Source organism: Xiphias gladius, chromosome 7 (assembly GCF_016859285.1).
Source record: "Xiphias gladius isolate SHS-SW01 ecotype Sanya breed wild chromosome 7, ASM1685928v1, whole genome shotgun sequence".
In the NCBI taxonomy this organism is placed as follows: domain Eukaryota; kingdom Metazoa; phylum Chordata; class Actinopteri; order Istiophoriformes; family Xiphiidae; genus Xiphias; species Xiphias gladius.
The window spans coordinates 29,319,560-29,347,484 of record NC_053406.1 but is presented as its reverse complement, the minus strand read 5'-3'; the positions used below and the strand labels follow the sequence as shown (position 1 = coordinate 29,347,484).

The 27,925-nt window shown below is 43.5% G+C and overlaps 1 protein-coding gene across 3 annotated transcripts in view; it reads right to left on the bottom strand.

Moving 5' to 3' along the window:
- pak1 (p21 protein (Cdc42/Rac)-activated kinase 1) overlaps positions 1-27,925 on the bottom strand; it is a 62,383-nt gene that overhangs the window by 20,392 nt on the left and 14,066 nt on the right. For all 3 annotated transcript variants that reach the window (XM_040131694.1, XM_040131696.1, XM_040131697.1), the window contains 2 exons: positions 5,755-5,974; positions 88-182 (listed from right to left, as the gene is read on the bottom strand). In XM_040131694.1, coding sequence (XP_039987628.1) covers positions 88-182; positions 5,755-5,947 — 288 coding nt within the window. In that variant the 5' untranslated portion in view covers positions 5,948-5,974. The remainder of the gene's footprint in view (positions 1-87; positions 183-5,754; positions 5,975-27,925) is intronic.

The following is a 27,925-nucleotide window of genomic DNA, read 5'->3' as shown; positions in this document are numbered from 1 at the left end:
ACACACACACTTTCAGTGAATTTAAGACTGTTACCACACACAGGGGAACAAACACACAACTCCACACACACACACACACACACTTACGGTAAACTCCCCGGTAACAGCATCAAAGCCGACATGGATGGTGTGTTCAAAATCAGACGGCAGAGAAATCTCCGGACGCTCCTTTTTCTTATAGGCTGAAAGAAGAAAGAGCAGACAGGAATTTCAGATTGTCTCCGGAAACCCGAGCACAGAAATAAACGCACCGTGGCCTTTACAAGCCAGGTTTTACCTGTTCAATTGCTCTATTGTGGGACAGTCTAGTTTTCAACCTCTGGGACAAAGGATTGTTCAAGAATTCATTTTCTGTTAGAATAAATGTTCATGGCTAAAAACGCATGGGAACAAAGGGATGCTACCTTGGCTTTTAAAGGCTGCAGAAGAGTAGCCCAGATGTCAGCTGTACCAACTCAATAATTAAACCGAGTGCAACAGAAAATCCTGAATGCGACTTTTAAAAAAAGCCCTTGAAGAGGAAGAACTGAGTGATCCAGGTTCATTCAAATTCCTAAAAGGTTTGAAATCCAGAGAGACATAGTAAAAAGGAAAAGAGGAAGAAATACAGAGGCGGAGAGAGAGGGAAAGCTCAAAGAAAAAAAAAACAAGACAATATTAGAAAATAGAGGCGAGAAAGAGGAAGATGAGAACGGAAAGAAAAACACAAAGAATGAGGAAATAGAAAGACGGCAAAGGAGACGCCATATGTTGGAAACGACCGCGGCGATCCTCTGGGAAATCACAACTCCGCTGAGAGTCACAGACTGAGAGTCCCCAGGGACGACCGACAATGATGCAGGACCACAAGCTTCACGCAAAGCATCATGGGCAATCTGTCCCTGTCTCTGGAAGTGTACAAGTGAGCCAGTCTGTCAACAAACACGTGTCTATGTTTGCGCCTCCAGAGACGTACTTGTGCTGGGAAAAAAAAAAAAAAAAAAAAAACGTCACGGAGAATCTCTTACTACAGAACCAGCAGCTGGCAGGGGTGTCGGCGGGCTGCCCAATAGCACGACAGGAGTGTGGTGATACTGATACATACTGATTATCTACAAGTTTTGATTCCAGATAAAATTGTATAGATTTAAAAAAAAAACTACAACTTTATTGTCCACCAGTGGAAAAATCACCTTAGTTCAACACTAAAGCAGCACAGGAACGTACACAACACGTAGAGCAACCAAACCAACTACTTCGCTTTTTGCCGAAGGGTTAGATGAGAAGACGGACACCGCTCTCGTTTCTGTTCATTACACATTAGGACACAGCCAGCAGTCGGTTAGCTTAGCTTAGCATAAAGACTGGATGTGGGGCACCAGCTAGCCTGGCTCTTTCCAAATGCCTTCGAACCACCAATGAACTTCATCAACACATTACTGAGGTGTTATTTGTATGGTCTCCACGGGTTGCCTCCCAACTGTTGTCTTCCAAGCTCTAGTCTGGCACATGACCTCCTTTTTACATTTTGGTTCTTTACGGATTAAACAAATCATGCAGCATGTTAACTAGTGAGCTTTATAGGTGCTGGAAGGCGGATTTTGTTACATTTGGACAGAGCCAGGCTAGCTGTTTCCCCCTGCTCCCAGTCTTTATGTTAAGCTACGCTAACCAGCTGCTGGCTTTTTTTGTTTTTGTTTTGTTTATACAATGTTGATTTTCAGTTGCCAAACGCCCTGATAGCTCCTCCCAGACGTCAGGGTCTCAAACTGAGGAAATAAAGAATGAGACCTGTCTGTCAGGACGCTCGAAGCTCTATCTGGCAGTACGCAGCTCACTCAGCTACATCTGGTGATGAAAATAATGACGGTGTGTTTCGGGAAAATGAACCAATTAAACACAAAACAAAAGAAAGACAAGGAAAAGAAACACGCACCAGTTTGTCCCGAATGAAATGCTATTAATGAGGACTGTCACCTGGCTGAAGGACGGTTCCTATCTGAGCACTAGCAGTCACGGCGGAAACCGCGTGTGTGCGAGCGCGAGGGGACATGCGTGTATGTATTGTCTAGAGCAGGCCAGCCGTGAGATGTGAGACGTGTGAAACAGCTGTTCATACGCTGCTGGTTCCTTTATCTCTGTGTGGACGTTGGTCCGAAGGTCAGGTCACACAGGATAACAACGAGCTACTGAATTAACGCTTTGACACCGTCATAATTTGATGAGCGACTGAATGAAGACTTCATGTGCTTTAGTAGTCTCAAGTGTTTTCTATGGTTTTTTCTTTTTAATTTTTTTTAAAACAACTCATTCAAGTGACCGGAACCTAAGTTTTATTTTCGTCTTTAATTCCTGAAAAAACCTATAAAATAAACCGAAGCCATCAAGCAGTGATGATTCTGTTCAGTCATAAATACCAAACCTAAGGTCGTATTTATCTTAAGCCTCGACATTTTCAGACAGCCTCAACTCAACTAGTCAAGCCTCTCAATAGCCTTCTTGTGAATGGTCATTGCTGGTTGTCCGGTTTCCTGTTTAAGCCTCGGGAGGTTACATGGTGCGTTGGTTGCACCGATGATTGTATCTTGATCAAAATGTTGACTTCGATCCCATTTTTCCCATGATCTCACTTTTCTCACCGTTGCATATGGTCATAAACAATCCCAAGATTTTTGTCAGTATGAGGACCTTTTTTTATATGTAGGTCTTTTTCAATTTCTCGTTTCAAAATGAGAAGTTGTCACCAAGAATCAAATGTTTTTCATAAAGTTCTTCAGCTAAAAACCCTTGGTTACAGAAAAAGACAAAAAAAAAAACGGAGGTTGTTTTTTTTGACAAACGATCCATCAACATGATTCACAATGTGGAGCTTTATGATGCTTGAAGAGTAACGTCTGTCCCCGTGTGAACTGCAAAACAAGCAGCTGTTGAGGTCAAAGGTCAGGGTCAAATATCAACCTCCATTAGGGATTTGATAAGCACTAAACAGCCAATGAGCTTTTAATTACCACCAGCGAATCCAGCTGTATCCAGCTGAGTGTGTGTGTGTGTGTGTGTTGATTAATGTCCTCACCTGTCTTATTCAGGTGGATTTCATTGATTATAAATTGGCATTTTACAATCAGAACTTTTTTTTTTTCGTCTACACCAGCTGAAATTGTGAAATTGTGTCTCTACAGTAAAAAATAACAACAAGCTAATGGTCAGAGTAGGACGCGACCTGTGAAAAACAATGTCTGACGGAAGACGAGTGTTCACTCTCTTCAGTCTTCTACACACTGACTTCAAAGGCTGCCACAGGATTTAATGCAGTAATAACTAACATAGGAATTGTCTTAATTCTGTGTATTTAATTCTTTTCTCTTTTAGAGTAGGAAAAAAAAACATAGGTCACAGCTATTTTTTCCTGCTGCTTAGCGGTTCCTGATTATCACCGAATACCAAATACTGATACCAGTGTTCTTTCTTCTGTCTCAGAAAAAGCTACTGCTGTTTAGAAGTTGGCTGTGACAGACAACTGTTCTGGAAAGGTTTATTAAATCGTGTTTTTACCTTTGTAAAACCAGAGTAAAGGGCAGTTCTGTTTACACTGCATCGGGTGTCTGGATACGTGATTGTGTTGGACATGGTCATAAATTTTAGGCTGACCCTTGTGGATGTGGACAGATGAAAAATAAATAAATAAATCTCTTTCAGGCCGTAGCCATTCAGTGTATTTATCTTTACATTTTGTAACTGCCTCTCTGTATGTATCTCTTTTCCACACAGGATTCAAATTGTCCCAGTTCACATATCATTTCTTTCATTCGATCTCGTTGCCATCAGCCTCACCGCTTACTGTTAGCTCTCCTACAGCCATATCAGAGGTGGATTGAATTGCTGCTAATGCAAACCCAACATTCCCTACCGCTGCGGCTTCACATTAAAAGATTTCAACTGGCAAAACACAGGGTGGCTCTTATCATGAAGCAGTAACAGGAAACACAGTGTTGTTGTCAATAAGCGACCGTTCATCAAAAGTTTCTCCGCAAAGCTGAAGAGCAGGGAGTCGGGAGCAGCCACAGTGAGCGGTCGGAGGAAGAGCCGCAGGTGACAGGCTGCACACCTCCAGCTTCTCAGCCAGGTAACCCGCTCCTTTGACTATGACCTGCCGCTGTGTCGGAAACTACTTGCACCGCGTGCGGCGTGAAGTCAGATCGTGGATGCTCCCAGCGTGATGAAAAAAGGCCAGTTATTGGCTGACTTCTTTGTTTGACTTGGCCGTGAGCAGATAAATCCCACGCTGATCGAAAATTAGATCAGCGGCTGAGAGATCATCCAAGACATCAGGATTTAATTATCATGACGCAGCTCCATCAATAGTCAGTAAACACAGTGAATCAGACACGCTCAGTGTGATACACAGCCTCCCCCCTGTGCATCAGAGCATCGTGGTACAGTTTACATCCATCTGGCCTTATTGTGTCAGAGCTGCTATCGGCTGATCTGCAGCAGAAGTCACCGCACCTACTCTCAGGTTCCCTGAAGTCCGTTTAGGATCCTACTGTTTATCTCCACCATGAGAAGCGAATGTGTGTTAACAGGCGTGCCTTTGTCAGCCTGCTAAAGTCGATGGACAGCTGAGCCCACGCCCAACTGAGGCTGACAGAGTGCAGGGTATCCTGACGAAAGCTGAGGCAAGTCGGTGTAGAGCCGAGTTTAAAAAGCTGAGTGTAAGTGGCTGGACCAGGAAAGTAAAAACTGTAACTGTGAAGCAAGGCGCTGATGAGGAAGAGCGTGCCTGCTCAGCAAAGCTTTTCCTGGATGAAATCAGGCAAAAAAAAAAAAAAAAAATGTATATTGTAATTGTAGATTATAGTGTGACAGCTGCACCCGGCCTCGCAGCTCCCTGGTGTATCCAGGCTGTTAATGATGTGGCGTTTTATCGCGGCCTTATGGTGCAAGAGTGGTGGAGGTAAGCGCTCTGCTGAGTGCCATTCTAGCTACCTCCGCCCAGGAGCTCACGTTTTCACCCGCGTCTGTTTGCTGGTTTGTTTGACAGCGGGATTATACAAAAAAGTTGCCGAACTGATTTGTACCGAACTTGGTGGAGGGATGTGGAATGGACCGGGGACGAACCCAATAAATGTTGGGGCAGATCCGGATCATTTACTATGAATTTGAATTTTTTTCTCTGAAGTCTGGTGTATGTTTTTTTCTGGAGGACTATGGGGAGCCAAATAAACGATAGATAAAATTGTAAACACGATTTTACAGTTTCAGGTTAGCTGTATTCCTCCACTGCAAATGGCAAAAATATGAGCCTCTCTTTCACCAAGATGTCGGATTTTCGTGGTCTGTGTTGTGGCCGATTGCCAACATGACAGGTATCACAGAAAGACCTTTCAAAGAGGAACTACATTACTTTATAATCTCCAAATCCATCCTACAGTATACAAGTCTATTTTAACTTTTCGCATCCTTCACTGGGATATTTTGCTGCTTTCGTTTCCACCAGGTAAAAGATTTTTGGGAGCCGGCAAATGTCCACAGTGACGTACAGGGTCACATATTGGCTTCTTGCGTTACGGCGACACAGACAACTGTCAAGACATTTACAGGTTAGGGTAGAAGCATGGTTTTGTGTCTCTATACGCAAACCCATGCTTGTTTGAAGTGCTTTGCTCAAGGGCAATGTGAGTGTCAGCAGCTGGTGTGGGAGAGGAAACGGTTACGACTTCAGGTTTATAATTTTTTTTAAAAGGAGAACGGTCCCACAGTGGTCTCAGTACTCACTCTTGTCGCCTCCTCCGGTCAAGATGAATCGGATCGAGCGATCTTTCTTCTTCTTGTCCTCCGGGTTTGGTGGGAGGGGCTTGGAGCCGTGGTTGACGGGGGCGGGGTCCTTGTTGCAGGAGCCAATCATGGTGCTGGTGTTCCTCATGGGTGGAGCTGGGGGCTTGTCCTCGACCTCCCCATTATCAGACATCTTCAGCTAACCTGCAGCCGGCCGCTCCTGCACGAAAAGACACACCAATCAGAGAGAGGGCAGGTTGAGAGGAGGGAAAGTCAACCAATCACAGGCGAGGATTCAGAAGACACAGCGGTTAAAATAATGAGTTACTGATTAATAGCATGTGTCAGAGAGTGTCATCCATCTCCAATATGAATGTCTTAATCTGGCTTATTCTATTTTATTTTATATTTACCTTCTATTTTATTTGACTCTTTTCAAATCCTATTTATATTGTCCTTTTTTAACGTCGTGTTTCTTTTACATTGTGTCCGAATGCCTGTTATTTCTTATGTGCAGCGCGTTGAAGTGCCTCGTTGTTGAAAGGTGCTATACGCATACACTTGCCTTGGCTTCTATTTATTAATAACAACAAAGGGAAAAATCCCTCAAATATAAAGATATTTGATACTGGTGAAAATTCAAATGGAACAAAAACAGTGTTATTGTTGACTTTTATTGTTAAACTGACCTGCAGGAAAAACATTAAGAAAACAGTGTAAAGGAATTGAATTTACACTTGATGCAGAAGGAGAGTTTATTTGGCTCAGGGCTTCACAGAATAAAACAACACACACACACACACACTCATACTAAGGATGTTGATTATTCATCAGCGATAAACTAATCCCCATAAAGAGTTTGATTTTTAAAGCATACTTTAACTGACAGCACACAAAGTCCCGAAAGTATCAGTTCACTGCAGGTGTTTTCAGCAGCTACGGTTTCGTGAACAGAGGAGGGAGCAGCGCCCTGCGGGGTTTTGAGGTGTTCTGTGCCTCCACCTTGGCCATACCTTCTTCTATGAGGACAGCCTCTGGTTTATTATAATCTCTTAATCAATAAAATCAACTGACTTATTCACTACAACTGAATTTAAAATATGCCATGGGTTCAAAACTGACACTGAGAGACTAAACTAAATGTGACGTTTTCTAAATTCTGTTTCTATCCTTAAGTTTTACAAAAGCCAGGTTGAGATACTTTTACTGTGAAGAGGTTAACCTGTTCTATGTAATAACACCTGTGAATGCACAGGTCAGCAGCGCCAGCTCTACCCTTGTATTCATGAGTGTCCTCAGTCCTTTGAAAAAGCTCATTCTGCTGTTTTTCTGTAAAAATCAAATATCTGTAAAATAGGCTGATACTCCCTGAATGTCCCATATCAAACCCCACTGGTCGTCCACATAAAACAAACACAGATTTGCCAGAGACGCTTCAAAAAGTAAACAACCTGCGTTGTTTGGTCCAGTGTGATCAGACTCTGGATAATTTTCCCCCTTGGTTCAATTCATTTGGGCTGATCTGAACACAGAAATCATGCTCGGGTGCAGACCAAAACAATCGTCCCTTTAAGGGAAGTGGTCTCGGTCTGGTCACGAACAAATTCTGGAGCGGTTTGTCTGTGGTGGGAGTGTGATCCGACCCGACCACAAGGCGTGCTCAGTTTGAGCTAGATGGCGTCGCGTGCTGGGATGCCGATGCATGAAACCAACAGTTGGTAACAGCTAGCCGGAGATTTAATCCAGGTTGACCCGGACCAACACTGAAGTACGCCGCCTTCTTGATATCTGGGCAGGTAGGAGCTTCTTCAGGACTTTCTGTGTTTACTTTCGCTTCCATCCACTTGGATTTTTTCCTGTGTCAAAGAAAAACCCGACCAAGTGGAAAATGCAACAAATTTACCACCTAATTCACTGATGTGAACCAGAGCAAACAAGCCATCATTGTAGAAATGCCTTGAGATATTCTTTAGTCCCTAGTATTGGTCCAGCTCCGGGAAGCCCAAGGTTCCTACAGTTCCCCACTGTGCAACTCAACAGCATCTTTCTTCAGACTTACGAAGCTGAGATGACCTCTGGCAATATTCCCGGGGTTATTCTCTGGACTTCCCAAAGCTCCCCCGCTGCTACAGAGGGCATAACACAACCCATTCAATCTTAGCAGCGCTCAACAAAAACACCAAACCAAAAACACCTTCATGTGTAAAATCAGTGCCCCCTTTAATATTTGAGAGCGCTGTGAGAAAGTGTTTTACAGCACGAAGCAAAAGAATAAAGAGATCACCAGCAGAACTTCTATGACTTACTTGTCTCTGCGTAGTTGTGCTTCAGTCAACAGCCAAATTAAACCGGCCAAACTCAACTCTCACTGTGTCTCTTTTCTCACAAAAACTTACAAATACATGACCAGTTTACAACTTCAGCGGTAATAACAACCTCCCACCAGGCTGAGTTCTGATCAGCAGCTGCTCAGTTTGCAGGGGCGTGATAGCATCGTGCACATGATGCCTGTTCAGCCCCGCGGGCTGGATAACATCTGAAAAAATAAATAAATAGGACAACAGGAAAGAGGAAAATGAAAAACAAAAAACAAAACAAAGCCTCAGTTTCTCCCTCAGAGGACTGGTGGCTAACAATAGAAAAGGCTTTAAATATAATCAACATTCAAAAGTAACAGTTAATCAGTTTTAACAGATGTATTAGTCTTCGGTGACTTTAATCATTTCTTTTATCTGCTTTTGATAGTTTTGCTTGGTCGGTCTTTGTAGTTTAGGATTATAATTGATCAAAATGTTTTGTGGTGTAAAAGCCTTTTGGCTCCTTCCACCCTGCACATTTCCATCTATGCTCTAATCACCGTTTCTCCTTTACCTTGATGTTTTTATTGTGTAAACAAAATAAAGATTTAAGAACAAAAAAAAACGAGTTTGGTTTCAGGGTTAAAAAGTCTCGTCAAAACTTAATATATTATTATTATTAGTACAGAGATTAGCTGCACTGTACGGTGAAATCGGTACTTTTCTGTTCTTTTAGAACTCGTTTGAAAAATAAGATAAACCCTAAATATGAATACACACCCAAGAAAAAAATAACGCGCAGAAATTAATTTTAATCGCGTGGTTTGATCAGGTAAAGGCTCAGCTCACAGTTTCAGCCTAAATAAATCCGTTTACAAACAAACGGTTTTTATTTTAAATACCTAAAAACTGACGAGTTCTTACCTTAACAGAGGCAGACAAACATTCTCAGCTTCTAGTGGTTCCACAAAAAAAAATCACTCTGTATGAAGAGAAAACGTTGGATGTACTGTTGGACGTGTGAGGCTCCTTCGGCCTTTTGACCAACCCTACCTCTCAGAGATGGTGATGTCACGGTGTGACGTCACCAGGTGAGTCACATGAGGAAGTGGGAATTATGGCAGACAAATACACACACACACACACACACACACACACACAGAGGTTCTGAAAAGGCAACAGGAAACTAAAACCAATCTCTGACACACAAACACTCACAGCTGTTTATTGTGTCTGCCAGATTTACACACACACACACACACACACACACACACACACACACACACACGCGCACACACACACACACACACACACACACACACACACACACACACACACACACTGTATATCACCCAAACGTCAAGAGGTGGTGAGCTATGACACAAACAGTCACTGTTTAGAGGGAAGTGATGGTCCCTTTGTTGTCTGTTGATCTAAAACACACATTCACAGGCACAGGTCAAGCACACACACACACACACACACACACACACACACACACACACACACACACACACACACACACACACACACACACACACACATTCCTAGACTGTGGGGATGAGATAGCAGAGGTCTCATATTTCAGAAAGTCCTGTCAGTTTCAGCAGAGCCCTGTAATCAAACAAACCCACACACTGTCTGCTACACGACAAAAACACACACACACACACATTAATTGATTTTCTAAAATGGATCACCAGAGGATGACTAAAGTGAGTTTCACGACAGTCTGAGGGTTTTCCCAGACAGACACTTTGTCCTGAACATGCAGGTCCATACTCTGAAGACTAGAGCTACACCAATAAATTACCTGGGCTGGTCTATTGGCCAATATTAGCTTACTGCAGATATATCAGAATCTGTGTACAGGTCAGCTGATGGGTAACGAGAAATGTCATACAGTTATTTAGAAACAGCGTCTCCATTACATAGTTTGTCCACCACAGAGCACTGACGAGTTCATTTCTACGCTGTGAAATTTCCTGCTCGCTGCCTATCTTAGTCCCCGTTCTTCACAAAAGTCCCAAATCCTTAATAAATCTATTCGTTTACGTTACTGGCTGATAATTGGCCAATGTATCGTTATCATTTTGTAAACTCAAATATCAAAATCGGAACTGGCCTCAAAAATCCCGTCTCCGTCGGGCCCTAATGGGAGAGACCATTTAAAACAGAGGGCACTGTGAAAAACTGTCAAGTAAAATGGTGCAAATGGCTGCACAGGCAAGGATTGTGCCCTCAGGTGCAGTCTGTCTGTAAAAAAAATGAACAGGCAGCAGGAAAAGCAAAACGAATCCCTGAACGCAAAAGACACACAGCTGTTTACTGTGTCGCCGGATATACACACACAACCACACACACACACACAGACACAGACACGCTATATCAACCAAACGAGAAGAGGTGGCGTGTGTGTTATTATACAACACAAAAAAAAAAAAAAACGTACCAAAACAACACATAACGCAGCTGAATATAAGCTGACAGGATACAACATCAGACGATGTAACACCACGCAACACGTCAAAGCAACGCAACCAGGCAACATGGCAATGTGACACGATCCCACACATCGTGGAAAGGCAACATAATGATGCAAGAAAACAGGAAAAAGCCAAACGACAACAGAGAAAAAAGGAAAAGGACTAAAGTCACAGTGAAACGAAAGTTAGTGTCTTTATTATTCATTTTTGAGTGAAGCGAAATATGCGGATGAGGTTTAGTTACCAGAGCGTTTTAAATCAAATCCCCGACATGTGATTGGACGGTTCAGGGTTGAGCGTATTACAGCGATATGAGGCTGAAGAGATATAGAGGAATGTTCACCTCCACCCACCCCTTCCTCGCTCGTTTTGTCAGATCAGGAGGACGAGGAAACGACTACACTGGATAATCGATCGCATTCTTTGGACATGTCGACAAAATTTCTGCCGGCTGAAATCCAAACAGGCACCTCTTTCGACGATGCCCCTCCGCTAGCCGCCTGCGAGCCGTGGAGCGCGGCTTCGTTTGCTGAGCGGGGTGCTATTGTCCTCCGGTCAGAGGAAACGGGGCAGACAGTGCCACCTGTGTGGATTCTGATGAGGTTGAGAATGAGTTGGGTTTTTTTTATTCTACTCTCCATTTTATTATGATCTTCAACTTAAACTTTTCCTGCAGTCTGCCCGATATTACGGACAAATACAGGTTACAGGACAAATGGACATGAAGGACATGGCTCAGCTTTTGTTAAATGCCGACCATCACACCGACGCTGAGACCGCTCTGTGTTTGATTCGTTCACCTTATACGGGATGTAATGTCTCCGACACACGCATACGCTTTCTTAGTCTTTTTCTCTGGCCTGTGAGGGTAGTGTGAGCACCGTGACTGTCTGTCTGAGTAATGAGAAAATATCACGGTAGCAGAAAGCTTATACCATATGTAGGGTTACAACGCACACACCCAAACCCACCCACCCACACACACAGAGGATGATTACATTGTGTCTCGATGAGTCACAAATTGTCGGTGCTGTCATGGCCGACCCATCCATTTCTCCAGCCAACAGATTTCTCACTCTCCTCTCTCCTCTTTTTCATCTTCACTTCATCCATCTCTCTCTGCAAACGCAGAGCTCACTTCCTGCACGCTTGGTCTTACCCACGTTTTCCCTCTCTCTCCATCTATCCTCGCTCCCTCCTTCCTTTCCTACGCTCCTCCTCACAGTGAATCGTGCCTGAGCAGTTTGTCTCATCCACATTATTCTGAATGTTCAGCCGGATAAACCGAGACTCCCTGGAGCTCTGAATCCGCTTGTTAGTTAAATCTAACACCTGAATCTGAGCCAGAGTTTAAAGCTGCGTTTTCTGATAAGAGGCCACCTGAATGTTTTCTACACTGCTCTTTGCTAATGAGACGGACAGATGAGAGATAGCGTATTTAGTAGCGTTTAGCAAGTCCGCTTTTTCCGTCTGTCAAACTCAGAGTATGTTGAGCTGGTGCAACATCCACAGCTCTACCACTGCTGTCAAATAAAGGTAGCAATGGGAGGAAAAAGCTGCACTGTAGGCTGTGGTGAAGGAGAACAGCGCTGTGCCACCAGCAGGCCGGGGTGGACAAAATACTGTAGCAGGGTCGATATTCGAGCGCGTTGGTTTCGGCCGCTACCGATTCATTCAAATGTGCACGGATCAGATCGGATATTGATCACTGACATACGTGGGGTTGATTAAAGATCAGGTAAGGGCCAGAAACAGAGCCGAGGGGCACTGCAGAGTCAGGTGATAATTCTGTGTTTTTCCACTTTGGGCAACCGCTTCGCCATTACAGTCATTTGATCCATAATTACTGTAAAAACACTGATTACTGCAGCTTTAAAATGGAGAATCACTTAGTTCATATTTCAGTCTTCCTCACAACTGCTCAGTAGCAGCCTTCAGGACCTGATATCAAGTCTCTGGAAGAACATGTGACAGCTGCCGGGATTACGTCTCTCTGAAATGTTTCCGGGGCTTCAAAACTCCGTCTCCTATCAATAGGCAGATTCAACAGAATCCATTTCCCCCCAAACCCAGGGCAGACGAAACCAGGCCCAACTCCGCACTGGTTGGGGTCAGGGCTGCTGGCGTTCCGTCGAGGCTTTCGTCGTACGCGAGCGGGTGTGGTTTCATCTGAACTGGGTCGGGAAAACGACGGACGCACTCTCTCACCTCTGTCACTCACTCTGTTCTCAACCAACCTCGCTCGCTCTTCATCTCCATCCCTCTTTATATTCCTTGCAAAACACAAGGAAACTGCATCAAAAGGAGATAATATTTACAAATATTCTTCTATATAGACACATATGAGTTCGTGTCCATGTACAGAGACTTAAATTATGCGTGCACACACACACACACACACACACACACACACACACACACACACACACACACACACACACACACACACACACACACACACACACACACACACACACCTCAAGAGATAGTTGCAATTAAGTGTCAGCACTGCCTGGAAACGCCTTGTCAGCCTCTGCTGGCACATTTACTGGAAGACAGACACACACACACACACACACACACACACACACACACACACACACACACACACGCACAGACGCAAACACACAAACTTGCCCCAACCAGGCTGGCTCCCTCTCTGCCTCCATCCTCTTGAACATCTAGCTTAGCTTGCAGACCCAGAAGGGGGGGATCCACCCCACTTGTAGCCCAGGAGAGCTAAGTGTTTCTAGGCATGGCAAGGCTACAGAGCCTGCTTCTGGAGCTCCTGCTGTTAACACACACACACACACACACACACACACACACACACACACACACACACACACACACACACACACAGACTAACAGACGCTCAGAACACACACGCCAATAACAACCTCTATCCCTCTCTGCGTATGTGTGGTGCAGGAGGAGATAAATAAGACACATAAACAGGAAGACACAGGGAAAAAGAGGGAGAGACAGATGAAAGAAGAGATGGTGACGTTACTGCGGCCTGGTGGCCAAAAACACAACAAAGGAACAAAAGAGGGATAAAACGAGCTCTGAAAGCCCCATAACAGCAGAGTGGAGTAAAGAAATAAACAGCAGAAAGACTGAACAAGTTTGAGAGAGTGATGAGGACAGATCAAATTTGTCTCGTCTGTCACGGTAAGGAGACGAACCCCTGGGCCCAGACTTCAAATGTATATTTTAACATATTTCACAGCCCAGACTTCACAGAATGCGCACACATATACGGTATAAGATACATGTGCAAATCCCCACGCAACACAGAACCTCACACAGAATCTATTTTCAAGTTCAAATGCACACTCTCTCTCTCTCCCTCTCACGCACAGACACACACACACACTTCTCAACCACACCCACTATAATTTGGGTCTTTGAAGTTCCAACCTCGGGAGAGTCCCTGGTTTACACTGTACATCCTGACTGCTCTTCTGAATTCAAGTACTGTCAACAAATCCCATGAAAAGGCCCGACGCCAACAAGGAACGCATACTACCACCGAGTATCGTGTGGGTATGTAAAGCCTGATATATCGCATTCCCCTGTGCCACAGAGCTCCATTGTTGTCCAAAAACTATTAAAAACACATCAATGAGCCACACTGTTGCACTGGGCGACGTGTTCCTTCATTAACACGAACACACACACACACACACACACACTTACACACTGCAGTTTATTTTGACTCAGTCCCACATACACCGTCCCGCTGCTAGTAATGATCACTAGAGCACCAAATGTGGATTGATCCACCGCTGAAAACAGTCCCCAACAAATGCTCATTTCCTCCTCTTTGAGTAATGTTTGCTAAAAACGGTTAGTGCCGAGCTGCTTGAGTAAATTACTGAGCCTTCTGGCCACTTTTGGATCAGTAGGAATCAGTGGACTTGGGGCAGGAAGTATGGAGATAGATACTGTGAAAACGATCAGATCTGTGAAGTGTAAGTTAAAAATCTGCACATAAAATATCAATACTTACTCATGGTGTGCATTTGTAAAACCGTTTTTCAAGGTGTTCAAAATTGCTTGGTATGTGTGTGTGGACCGGAAAACACATTTGCGAGTACCCAAAATTACGCCCAAATCAATGTACACATTTGAGTCTAATTTCTCTCAATAAGAGAGACACAGCGAGGGCAGGGAAACCAGAAAGTATTGAGAGACGGATGAACACAGTGTCGGTCCTGCTCCTTTCGTGGGATTGGTCAACATAAAAAACCCCACAGAATAACACAAGCCTCATCCTCAACAGATGTTTTGCTGGTCAACATTTATAGAAACATTTTACCATTTTACCAAAAGTACCACCACCCCCTCTATCACACACTATACTTTCATTAGTTATCCATCACATCTGAGAAGCGGGGAGTGTGTTTTGAGGCTGTTCAGCACAAACCTTGAGAGTCTTTTGTCAGGTGGCAATCAGGGTGTGTGTGTGTATGTGTGTGTGTTTGTGTGTGGTAAAGAGACAGATGGTAATTTTGAAGAGGAGGACGTGGCCAAACACAAAATAAAGAAGGGGCGGATGTTTTTTCTTCTGCACGAACGAAGGACATGACAAGCCTGATAAGCATGGGGCAAGAGACCTAGAGAAAAAGAGAGAGAGTGAGAAGAGTGACAGGAGGAGGTAAAGAAAATAAGTGAATAAAAGGAGAGACAGAAAGAAGAAAACGAACAGGAAAAATAAACAAAGAAAAGAGTGAAGCAGGGAAAGAAAGACAGTGGATGAAGTGAAAGAGAGTGCATGTCCAAATACCAGACTGTATCTTAGCAGGTGATGTGTGTACACACACACACACACACACACACACACACACACACACACACACACACACACACACACACACACACACACTAGGTCGGGGTGATATAAACCTAAAATCATATGGCGATTCACAAATATATATGTTGTTATTTTCTACGGAGCAGGATAAATGTTCAGTTGTAAGTCAAAGCCACATGTGAGATGTCACAAGCACTTTTATTAAAACAGACTGTGATGAGAATAAAGTGCAGAGACAGGGTACGGCTACAAAACATGTACATGAAGATGTATAGAAAATAAATAGCCCACGCTTAATAAAAATAGGCCTATCAGGTGTTTACCACAAGTTGTTTCCCACAGGCGGAGAACTGACTTGTGGTGATGGGTGGCGGGACGTGTGACTGATGTGCCTACAGACACTCCTGCAGTTCAGAGGAGGAGAGTCGTTTTGTCTACCTGGGCGCCCGGGGAGAGCCTAGATATGGGGAATGCTGCCATATTGAAAATGATCCTTCCGTTGTTTTCAGCAACAACAACAACAACAACAACAGACTGATTAAAATACAGCACAATTACAATCATCTGCGACAGTATGGACCGGCGCCTTGTTACCCTCCATGTTGCAGGACGACTCGTGAGCGAGTGGGGCCAGGCTTGCGCGATGCTTTTCACGTACTGAGCATACTTTTCCATTTACTTAAGACAAAACTGAGGGCAGAAAGACCCAGGAACCAGCAGCAAGTGAAGGCAGCTGCAGTAAAGACCTGGGAAAGCAGCTCAAGGGAGGAAACTCAGCACTTGGGGATGACCATGGGTTCCAGACTTCAGGCAGTCGCTGACTGCAAAGGTTTTCATCTAAGTATTAAAAATAATCCTTGTGTTTATAATTATGTTGGTTTGGCCAATTACTTTTCAACCTCTGAAAATGAGAGACTATGTATAAAAATGGCTGTAATTCCGAAACGGTAAATGGGATATTTTTGTTAAACTCTTTGAATTAAAGCTGAGAGTCAAATCCAATGTGGTGGTGTGCAGAGGCAAAATGACGAAAATTGCGTCACTGTCCAAATACTTATGTACCCTTCTGTGAATAGATTAGAACACGTTGGCCACGAATGCAACCTAAAACCGCCAAAAAGTGAATACCATTCTCCAGTATTCACACACGGTGCATTTCACCAATGCAGAAGCAAAACGGCGAACAAACGACACAGCGAAGCAGCATTTAGTCATGATGTGAAAGCCTGAGACTGAGGAGGTTGATATACGTCACTTGGCCGCGCTCCATGCAGGCGCAGCAGCTGTCTGACCGTATTGCTTAGTAAGCGACAGTACATTTAGTTTAAAGTCTGACTGGATCTAGACTGAGCCACATCTCTATAAAAAAAAAAAAAAAAAAATTTAAAAAACCCCACTTTAGTTGGATTTCAAACCACCAGGACGTGGTTCAAGTTTCCATGTGGTTTTTGGAGCCGTCCAGATAAAAGCAACCTGATCCCAATCTGAATACTCGAAAAGTCAGACACAGCCAATTATTATAGACGAACAGCAGGAGCTGGACCACAGTTCAACAGTTTGGTTCTTCGTCTCTCCATGTTATTGTATTCTGACAAAATTTCCCCATGCTAAATTTTACTACAATATCTCACAACATGACATCTTAAACGTGTACCCGCACGCACGCACGCACACACACACACACAAAGACACACACACACACACACACACACACAGGGTATGATTAACTAGCTGTCTGTGTGTGTTTGTGTGCAGCACATTGATTATGCAGGTTATTGTAAGCAAGGCATCCCATCCCAGAACCCCTCCCACACACACACACACACACACACACCCTGGGACAACTGTTCCATACAACCATCTGTCCAGCCCTGCCTCGGCATATTGCCTTCAGGGGCCAACTGAGGCCACAGTATGTGTGTGTGTGTGTGTGTGTGTGTGTGTGTGTTTTATTTCATGTGAGTTAGTGTGTTCCAGGGGATCTGTGCTGGTTAAAAAAACACATACATAATGCAGAATCAATTTGGTACTCTTCCTACTGAGATCATTTGGACAGTCTGCTCTGCCTTGATTGAGTGCAAATGATTCAGTGGCTCGGGAGACAGGGCGGAGGGTGGAGGGAGGAGGTGGGAGTAACCGCGGGGTTGGCAGCTCGATCCCCAGCCCCTCCTAGCCGCATGGGGAAGTGTCCTTAAGCAAGACACTCGGCTCGTTTACATGCTCGACCCGCAAAAGCACCAGGTTACTCAGAGCAGTCGGGAAACGCGTTTACATGCAGTGTAGTAACACACAGCCGCCCGCCTCCACTGCTGCGATCTTTTGTCATGCACATGTACGCTTGGGAAAGGCCAATTAGAAACCGAGTCACACGTAAGCGAGGCACAGGAATCTGCGTTCTCCGAGAGAAGTCTACCTGGGGAAATTAGGTTTCTCTAATCCCCTGTCCCCATTACGGAAACCGGGTTTCTCGTGTACATGACAGTTAAAAAATTACAGTAAATGACTGCAGCCTGGTTACTGAAGAGCACGTAAACACAGTCACTGAACTGCAAACTGCTCCCTTCCACCTCCCGGCCCCTTGCATGGTAGCTCACTGCCATTGGTGTGTGAGTGTAGGACAATTGTGAAGCGCTTTGGATACATTTCCGTCACTCAACCAGGGCTGCCCCATAACCACCGATGATTCCAGGTGATCAGTTAAGGGACCCTGAGTCAAATCTGACTTTTTTTGTCGTTGTACACAGAAAGAAAAATAACTGCATCACAGGATACAAACTTTAAACTTAGAAGTCTTTTCTCAAAACATCCAAACTACAACTCAAATGAATACAGAGAACTGCTCCAGAGGCCTCGGCTCCAGTGCTAAATACATGCAAAGTCGGCTGAACTACTGAAACTACTTAGGATTTTATAGCTGAACTATCGTCAGGATGCATGTTTTTTATTTTTCTTTGTGTGGAAATCAGATGTTTCTTACATTACAGATGTTGAACAAAGGCAGAGTGGATCACCAAAGCTGCTGACATTCATCCTTCTGGGGGATCATGAATAAATCTAAACCAAATTTTACGGCAATCCGTCCAATCATTTCTGAATCGTATTTCGTTCTGGACCAAAGCGGTGGACCGACAGACTGACACTGCCGTTTCCTAGGGCCGTGCCGCTAATATGTCTAAAAACAAGATTTAAACCAAGCAAGAGCAGGTTGAGCAAATGCCAGAATAGTTGTCTAACCATCTAGAAAAAGTGTAGGTGGAAATCGCACTCTAAAGCGAGCGGGAGGAGGAGGAGGCCCTTCGTCACCTCAGTGAAAAACGTGTCAGTGCTGCTGAAATACCTGAATTCGGACTGAACCGGCTGGAAAGACAACCGATTAAATGAGCAGCTACTAGTCCTTCCAAAGCCCTGGTTGTTTGGAGGTTGACTGACTGTAGATACGACACGTGATAAGATCAGCACACGCTTCACCGGTCCACCGGACAAACTGGGCCCTGATTATGCTCACAGCTGTACTCGCTGTCAAACCGAACCAGTGTCACTGCCTCAGTCAGTTTGCCCTAGTTTATGTCCATTTTGGGAATACACTCTGTGATGTAACTCTGACATTTATGAAAGCAAGGAAACGGAGAAACACACTTGTGAAAATTCTAATAGACCGAGCAGAAGTTATGTAATGAGTCAATTCAGCAGTTTAATCATAATAGTGACGTTTTCTGGAAGACTGGTATTTTACAGAGACAAAATTAAAATCCCCAAGCCAGTTCTCTGGGCTACCCATGGCACACGACGTCCTTCTTTATTTATTATTGACCAAAAAATTTTTAAAAATTAAAAATAAAACAGTTCATGCTTCGAGTAAGTGCCAAAAGATTTCTGTTGCACTGAGGAAACTGCTGCCCTTTTCTTTTCAGCCTGTCTAATTCAATACATCATGACTCACAAGATGAATCCAGCTTGTGTCTGTTTCATCTCCATCTTCCTCTCTATCTACTCAATCAGAAAGCATCTGAACCAGCAGTCCTGCCAAATGAGCCCCCACTTTTCATCTCACGTCGACTGGAACAATCCAGAATCTGATTATATTCCTCTTGTTTGTGGGCTAAGATTAATCATGAAGCTCAACTGAGCAAAGTCTGGATTTAATAGAGAAAGGCTCAGACAAATAAAAGAATAAAGCTCTAACAGTGGGATGGGGAAATTAACCTGTCACAAACTAATCCTCTGGGCCAGTGTTGAACAGGAAACGTAATCTACTCCATTGTAAAACCTGGAATATGACTTAGAGAACAAAAAGAAAAAATTGAGTTGTCACTTTTCCAAGCAAAAACTTCAACTAGATATAATGTGAGAATTTGCTGCTTTTCTTGGTCTTAAATGAAAGTAAATGTATTAGTTATATATAATAAATAATTTATCATTGATATTTTTGGGCTTTGGATTTTTGGTCAGCATGAAACAATAGGTCACCGGGGCATTTTTTCTGTTTTCTGATGTTTCGTAGGCCAAAAGATTCATTGATTAATCAGCAGATTTATCAATAATGAAAATAATTGGCAGCCCTATTTGCTATGATAGAATATTCTAATGGAGCCGGGCATTTCAGTAACAACTATCAGATACTGTTTAGCGACAGCTCACAGGATTCAGCCCGGCTCGGGCGCCGACAGTAAAAAGCTGTTAAATTCTTGTGTTTGCGTGTGTTTGTTTGTACGTTCTAAAATTAAGAAATCTCTGAAGATAGAGGCATCAAAGGCCAGATCGTGATGGTGGGTGTGTGTGTGTGTGTGTGTGTGTCTCTAAATACAGTTACAAAATAATCACCAGCAACAACCACTCCAGAGAGGCCTCCTGTGTGACAAGCCACAACACCCGGATACACAACAAAATCCAATAAAGAGCTAGCACACACACAATGCCCCCCCCCCCTGAAAAAAAAAAAAAAACACACACACACACACACACACACACACACACACACACACACACACACACAAAAAGCACTCAAAGCTCTAAATAATCGATACCAACATGAATTACAAGGTCACATTAAGACCCCCAACTGGCAGACCTGATGTTTCAGCTCTCTACATGTGGTCTTACGTGTACACAAAGACAAACTCACACAGAAGCACAGAACAAACAAACACATACTCAAACACACACACACACACACACACACACACACACAATAACAATCAATAACCAGTTAATTGGCATTATTAATTAATGTATGAACTGACAATGTGGAAGACGAGGAAAGCACGGCGTTACTCTGGGGTTTTTGGTGTGGTGTTAATGAGATGGAGCTACAGGTGTGTGTGGTGACCATCTGTGAGAGCCAAACACACACACACACAGATAAACGAGGGTGTACTGAATCATGTCAGCAGTATAAAAAGATCGCTATTAAGGAAAACATGCAGTTTGTGTCGCGTCATTTGTCGAGGCCAACCAAGTATTGTCCAATTCCTTGAAACTGGACAGTCCTTGAAATTTGCTTTCCTAATCCTGTCATTTGAAAAAAAAGAAAACAAAAAAAAAACCCTGCTAATGACAATGCATTCGTAAATATTTTTGCATTGTTAGCTACCACATCTTTCTTTCCCCTCATCAGCAGGAAACTCAACCTCAAGTCTGCAGCTTTTTTTGAAAAAAATGTAGAAAAGTCTCTTTGCAGAACATTATTTTGTCACAGTGAAGTTGACCTTTGACCTTTGGGATATATAAAGTCACCACTTCATCATTTTATCTTATTAGACTTATGTGTGAGACGTTGTTGCAATTAGCTTACGATTTCTGATGTTTTGGGAGGTCACAGGGATCTTGCGCTTTGACCTTTGACCACCAAAAGCTAAATCGGTTCATCCTTGAGTCCGGGTTTTTGCCAAATTTGAAGATATTCCCTCAAGGCGTTCCTGAGATATCGCGTTCACGAGAATGAGGCGGACGGAAGGACGGAAGGACATACTTTCGGGTGGACGGACGACCCAAAACCAATAGGCCTCCAGCCATGGCTGTCGCCGGCACGGAGGCATAAAAATTCTTAAACTTCAAAAAACTGCCAATTCAATTGAATTTTCAGTGAAAATGATGTTGTCCACATATGTAGCCCATTGATGCAGTTCTGCTGTAATACAGCGTACTGGTCGTGTGAAACATTGCTTATATAGCTACTTTAAATTTGTTTGCATCATGCAATTCTCACTGACCAATGCTACTAGCGGCTCAAGAAACTGTTGCAAGAAAACGGTCAAAAATATTTAATTCTTCTCGCATTTTCTCCAGATCTCTCGCTCTCTTTTTTTCTAATGTACTTGCTGATACTGTAACGCTGTGTGTGTAACTCTCGACGAGAGCGACTGTATTATCGTGCATACTTTATACATTGGAGAGCAGCCAGGGCGCAAGTTTTTCATTTTACGGAAATGCATTAGTGGCAACACCTAAAATCTGAGGGACGGTTCCCGACTTAGTATGTTATCCTCACCTACAACTACATAAAACCCAATGTTCAACCTATTCGCTGTAGAATATTCCTTGCTGTTCTGACGGGGCCGCCTCCGTTCAACAAGCCTATTTTTACAAGACTCAGTGACCGGTCAGTGTTGAGTCACTGTATGTGACTGATTGACTGAGACCTGACTGGTTTCACAGGAGAAAGACGGCAACATCTGGCATTTACCAACTTCATGATCCCTGGATCTACACTAGACAAAGGTCTTAATCAGTGACAAGCGTTTTGTTCACATTCTGACACTTCTAGAAAGAAAAAAAAAACGATTTGTATGTGTGGCAGGCGTGAACAGTCATGAGAAAATATTTATAGCACGACTTTTGTTCGTGGATGATTGACTTGTTTTCTGTAGCTCGCTTTACAGGTGTGGCCTTTGACTGCATCATAACCACCTTATCTTTGTATGTAGAATTGCACTCATGACTGGCAGAATATACCGTATATAAAAAGAACAAATAAAAAAAAAAAAAACAGAAACACTGGCGCAGAATGTGAATGTAAACTCTGTTTAAAGCGATTTTTTTCCCTTCACTTGAACAGAAAGCAGAAGGAAAAGTACAGCGCCGGTAAAAGCATTATAGAAGGTCTTGATGATTTCTCTGCAGCTGTCATTGGTCAGAGGTGCATGAGATTGATTGGCCATCTAAGGTTGACCTGATTGGTTTTAAATAGAAAAGAGGCGTTTGAGACAGAAGAACTAGAAAATATCCCAGGATAGAGGAAGGGAGGGAGGAGGGAAGACAATATAGATTGTAAATGGGGAGAAGAAGAGTAAATGAGCACAAAATAAAAAAAGAGACAAAAAGTTTTCTGTCCTAGAAAAGAACAAAGACACACCTTATTTCTCACGAGCTACTTGATCCAGATACTGGAAGTCCTGGTTCAAAACAATGAGTTTAAATTATTGATACGACATGAATGAAAATCACAGGAGAAACCGGAGGACACTGGTCCATCATAATACGGCTAAATGAACCCCGACACAAAAACGTAGGATCAGCTCAGGGGAGGCAGGATGAGAAGTATGTAGAAAAAGATGTAAGGAAAGCAACAGGAAAGAGAACAGTCGACAGGGAAAACACGTGAAAAGAAAAATGAGAATCAGAAGGAGAGAGAAGATGACAATGAAAGACGAGAAGCTAAAGGAGAGGAAGTGAAGGCAGCCTCCTAATGGCAGCGGGAGGCGTCAGCTGCAATCCCAGGGTGCACTGCAGAGACTTTAGTAGCGAGTCCATCCTCAAATGATGTGGATAGGTTGAAAGCAAACACACACACCCACACACACACACACACACACACACACACACACAAATACCACAGACCCAGTCAGTAACATGGATACACACTCTACACTGCACCACGACTGAAATCAACACACACACACACACACACACAAAAGAAAAACACACGGCAGCAAAACATAATATGAGCCATAAACATAATAGATGGATCATAAAGTATATGGCGCACACACACACACACACACACACACGCAAACAGAGCAGAGGAGATAAATCAGTGATTGCATCCAATAGACTGCAGCCAAGCAGAGGAAGGTCTGTTTAATACAAAGCTGCAGGAGTCTGTGTGTGTGTGTGTGTGTGTGTTCCCCATATTTAATCCAGGGTCGAGGGTGTATCATCTCCTGACTCATTTTCATCCTTCTCTTTCAGATGGTGCCCAGATCAAATCTTTCCTGTGCCATCCACCGGTCAATAACGCAATCAACCACTTATAATTAGTGTAAAAAACCGCAAATAGAGCAGCACTGAGTAGACCGTCGGCCTCGAATGACGTTTAAAGTCTGAAGGAGACAATGGTTAGAAGGTGGTTCTGCAATTCATCAAATGTCCAGGTCCTACAGAGGGTTTGTGGGACATGACGACGGAGGAATTGTCTCAGAAGGGACTGGACATACATGGAGGTTATTGGAGGACATTGGCTAACATTGTTTGAAATGTTGTTGTTTTTTTTAAAAAAGAAAAGAAAAATCCTGGTTTCTTCAAAATGCAGCTTCCCTCTGTCCCTTTGGTTCATGTAAATCCAAAACTGCATAACTGGCATGAAAGCTAATTAAGCTGTTTCCCCAAAGGAAAAGGAAAAGATGAAAGACAAATAAAGAGAAACCATTTGCAAAACTACATCTAAACTCTTTAAACCCCGGCAGCAGCAGATCCCTCTGTCTCGCTGTCTTGTTCATGCTTTCATTCTTTGTCTTTCCCTCGTCACGTCAGCCCTCACTCCGTTTAATCTATCTGGAAAGTTTTCCGCCTACAGCCATTTATCACGTGAATGTGTGTGCGGAGGAAAGAAGGGGAGAAAAAATGTGTTTAAAAATTAAAAAGACTGAATGAAAACAGGAATAAAAAGAGGAGTCTGTCCGGTCTGAGTGATCCAACAATGAGCGAGCAAGAAAAGAGCGAGACAAAAGGGAAAGTAAAACAGAAACTAAGTGAAACACCGGGAGCGAGAGACATAGTGAAAGAAGACAAAGTAGGAAGAGAGAGAGGGATACTGACAGAAAGAGAGGGAAGGGGGTAGGTGGGGGCCAGAGCAAGATAAAGAGTGAGAGATCAAAGAATAGAGAGAAAGCTGAGTAGCAACATGAGTCCACTGGAATTTAGACAAAAGCATTTTTTACTGGAAAAACTGTCTGGGAGTTCACTCTCTCTCCCTTTGTTCTCTAGTCTAGCTGAACCTCTCTCGCCCTCCCTCTCACCCCCTCCACCGCTCTCTCAGCCTTCCCTCTTCCTCTTCTCTCCCTCCATCACACTGTTAACATCAAGAGGGCTGTTTTTCTATCCAGAATAGAGCTGGAAAAGTTAAGCAATTAATCAATCAGCAAAAAAATAATCTGCATCTATGCTGACTTTTTTTTTTTTTGACATTTCTCAAGCAAAAATGCCAAAAAAAAAAAAAAATCTGCCGGCATACTGTAGCTTCCCAACTGTGATTATTTGCTGCGTTTGTCTGTTTTACATTTTTGTAAACTGGATATATTTAGGTTTTGGACTGTTGAGCCGACAAGACATTCGAAGGTGTCACCTTGGACTTTTTACACCGAGGGGACTGTAACATTGGAAGACGTCCGTGTGATCTGACCACGCCAGACTGCTGAAGCCTCATGTTCGTTTCAGACAGACTTGCATGCGTTTTTGCACAGAACGAGCGCTGCCGATTTCGTCCCCCATCACTTAAAAGTATTTTATGAAGGGATTTTTAAATGGCCAGTATAACCAGGAGGATCGATTACAGCAAGCAAAAACCTGTTCAAACGCACATATGGGCACCGGACTATTGTTTTAAGTCAGTCCTGAAGAATCGATTTCTGTATTTTAACATTTTCAACACTAGTGCCGATATTTAAGTTTCTGTAGGGAGCCCAAAGCAACGCTTCTCCTGTACCTCAGAAATATAAACACATTTTTCTGTAAAACCTGTAGCGAGAAACATTAACATCTTCTGAGATAATGGTGAAGTCAAAAATTAATGAATGTCTCTCACCAAACCTAAAAAAAAAAAAAAAAAAAATGTACACATTTAGGAAAAAAAAGGTGTAAGGTAAAAAAAATGAACACACTGAAAACACGCAGGTGTAAATGTCACATGTACCTGTTCATGTCTGAGTAGTCGTGTACACGTGTCCACGCTTTTTCTAGTTTTTACTGGTGTATAACACATGCATCTCTGGTTGTGTTACATCATATCTACAGTACAATGTGTGTGTCTTCCCAATATTTAATATAGAGTGGTGTCTGGTTCTTGATGTCTGGTGTACAGATGTGTGTGTGAGAGTGTGTCTGTGTGTGTAATGTGACTCCTAGAAGGCTGCCCAGCCCTGACGACACGGGAGAACACACATACACACACGCAACCACGCACAATCCATCAGCGTCATGTTACACACACCTGCTAGCAGTTATACACCTGTCCCAAAAAGGTATCTCACACACACACACACACACACACACACACACACACACACGCACACGTACACAAACATACTCACAGATACACACACACACACAGCAAACTACAACATAACAGTTTCCCCACCTGGATGAGACAGATGTGGGATTCCTGATACTTTGGCTTATCCAATTAACAATTTTAATTCCATAAAATCGAGTCTAAACTCTTCACATTAGTAAATCAAATGATAAAAGGATACAATCCATTCACAGTATATGATGTTGGTAATGTCACAGCTCAGCCAACTCTGCATGTAGGGTATCTAGGAACCTCTCAGACGACATCCTTACACTGTATTTTGTACACTAGGGTCAAGCATAATGAAATTTACTGTCTTAATTTTACTGAATTTACTTTTGCCACATCGTTAACACAGAGTAGTACAAGTCTTGACTCTGGGCCAAAACTTCCGACCCGACCCAAAACCCCTGGAAAACCTTTCTGAGCCAGAAGTGCATAAATTCAATTCCAAAAAAAAAAAAAAAAAAGGTAATTAATGCGGTCGACCCAAACAGAAGCAAAGGGAAACAGAATAGCGGCACCGGCACCATCAATTAACCAGCACGCTTGGTTGAAAGGAACAGTGCTACACATCATTTCTCCGCATCCCACAGTTCACACCCTCCGCCCGCCTCAGCAAACACATTTTTCTTCTGCACCACGTGATCACGGCTGACAGGGCGTCCACTCAGATTAATTCAAGTGCTATTTATAGTGACACACATACCGGAGAACCACTGTAATACCGGGGTCCCTCCAGACCCGGTTAGGAAACTTAGGAATCGAGTGGATCCGTGAGGACACCGACTGAGGAGCTGCGGTAAGTCCCTGTAATATCTCTGGTCGTACGGGATCGTCAACGGACTGTACGCCTGCAGGGCGAGAGTCACGCAACAAGCGGAGGCGGCGAAGCGGGCCCCAGCACTAGCAAGCTAATCTGCTAGCGTATTAGCTGCTGGCTGCGTTACAAGGTTTGACAAGGTTGTTTCACTTGAAAATATGGTACAATGGACACATTTATCCAAGAAGAGTTGTATCGAGGGCAACCGGCAACTTTTATTTTTTTATAGCCCGATAACACAAATGACAAACCTGCCTCAATGGGCCCCAGGTTGTATCAGAATATTAGCAATAATGGATTTCTAAGATTTCTGCACCATTATCACGAAATAGCTTAAGTCAGTAGGTTTTTTAGAAAAAAAAAATTCCCTTTTATCGATTTTAATTCATTTCCAGAAAATTTTACTTAACTTACATGAAGCGCAAGAGAGAACTTTATCCCACTGCCCACCGCTGCACATCTACATTACAAATACTCACACAGCGTGACAACGTTCCCAACACATATAGAGGCACAGAGCTCGTACACACGCACACATAATGATGCAGTACATAAAAAATGCATGGTGAACCCTCTGAGTCCCTGTTCTCATGAGCACAATAACCCCCCGCCCCCCATCTCCCTCTCACACACACTCACATACACACACACACAAAGTTGTCCATCTGTACTTGTGAGGACACTCATTGACATACTGCATTCTCTGCTTCCCGACCCTAACCTCAACCATCACAACTGAATGCCTGACCCCAGCCTCTAGCCAAACCCTAACCTAAATATAATTTGAGGGTGTGTCAAAAAGTGAGAACTGCAGGACAAAATGTCCTCACTGCCAAGGTATAAAACTCAAACTGATTCTCACAAAGATACGAGTACACACACACACACACACACACACACACACACACACATACACAGGTGTGCTGGGGGGAGGGTCCGTCTCCATCCCTGATCTACCAGCTGTCAGACTCTGCCCCTCCCCATCGCCATTACTATGGCAACCCCATAAATAATGGAGGCTGCAGTGCATGCTGGGAGCCATCAGGCCAGAAAGGCAGAGTCCCATTACTTACATAATGTGAAACACTCTGGTTTCCCTCACTCAGCCAGAACAATGTCCATTGATGTGCTGCTGCGTGTTTCCTCTGGAATGTCTCTAGTGTGACAAACGATCTCATGAAAACTATGGCTGCACTATAACCTGCACCAGAGCCAATGACTGAGAAAATGAATCCTAAAAAT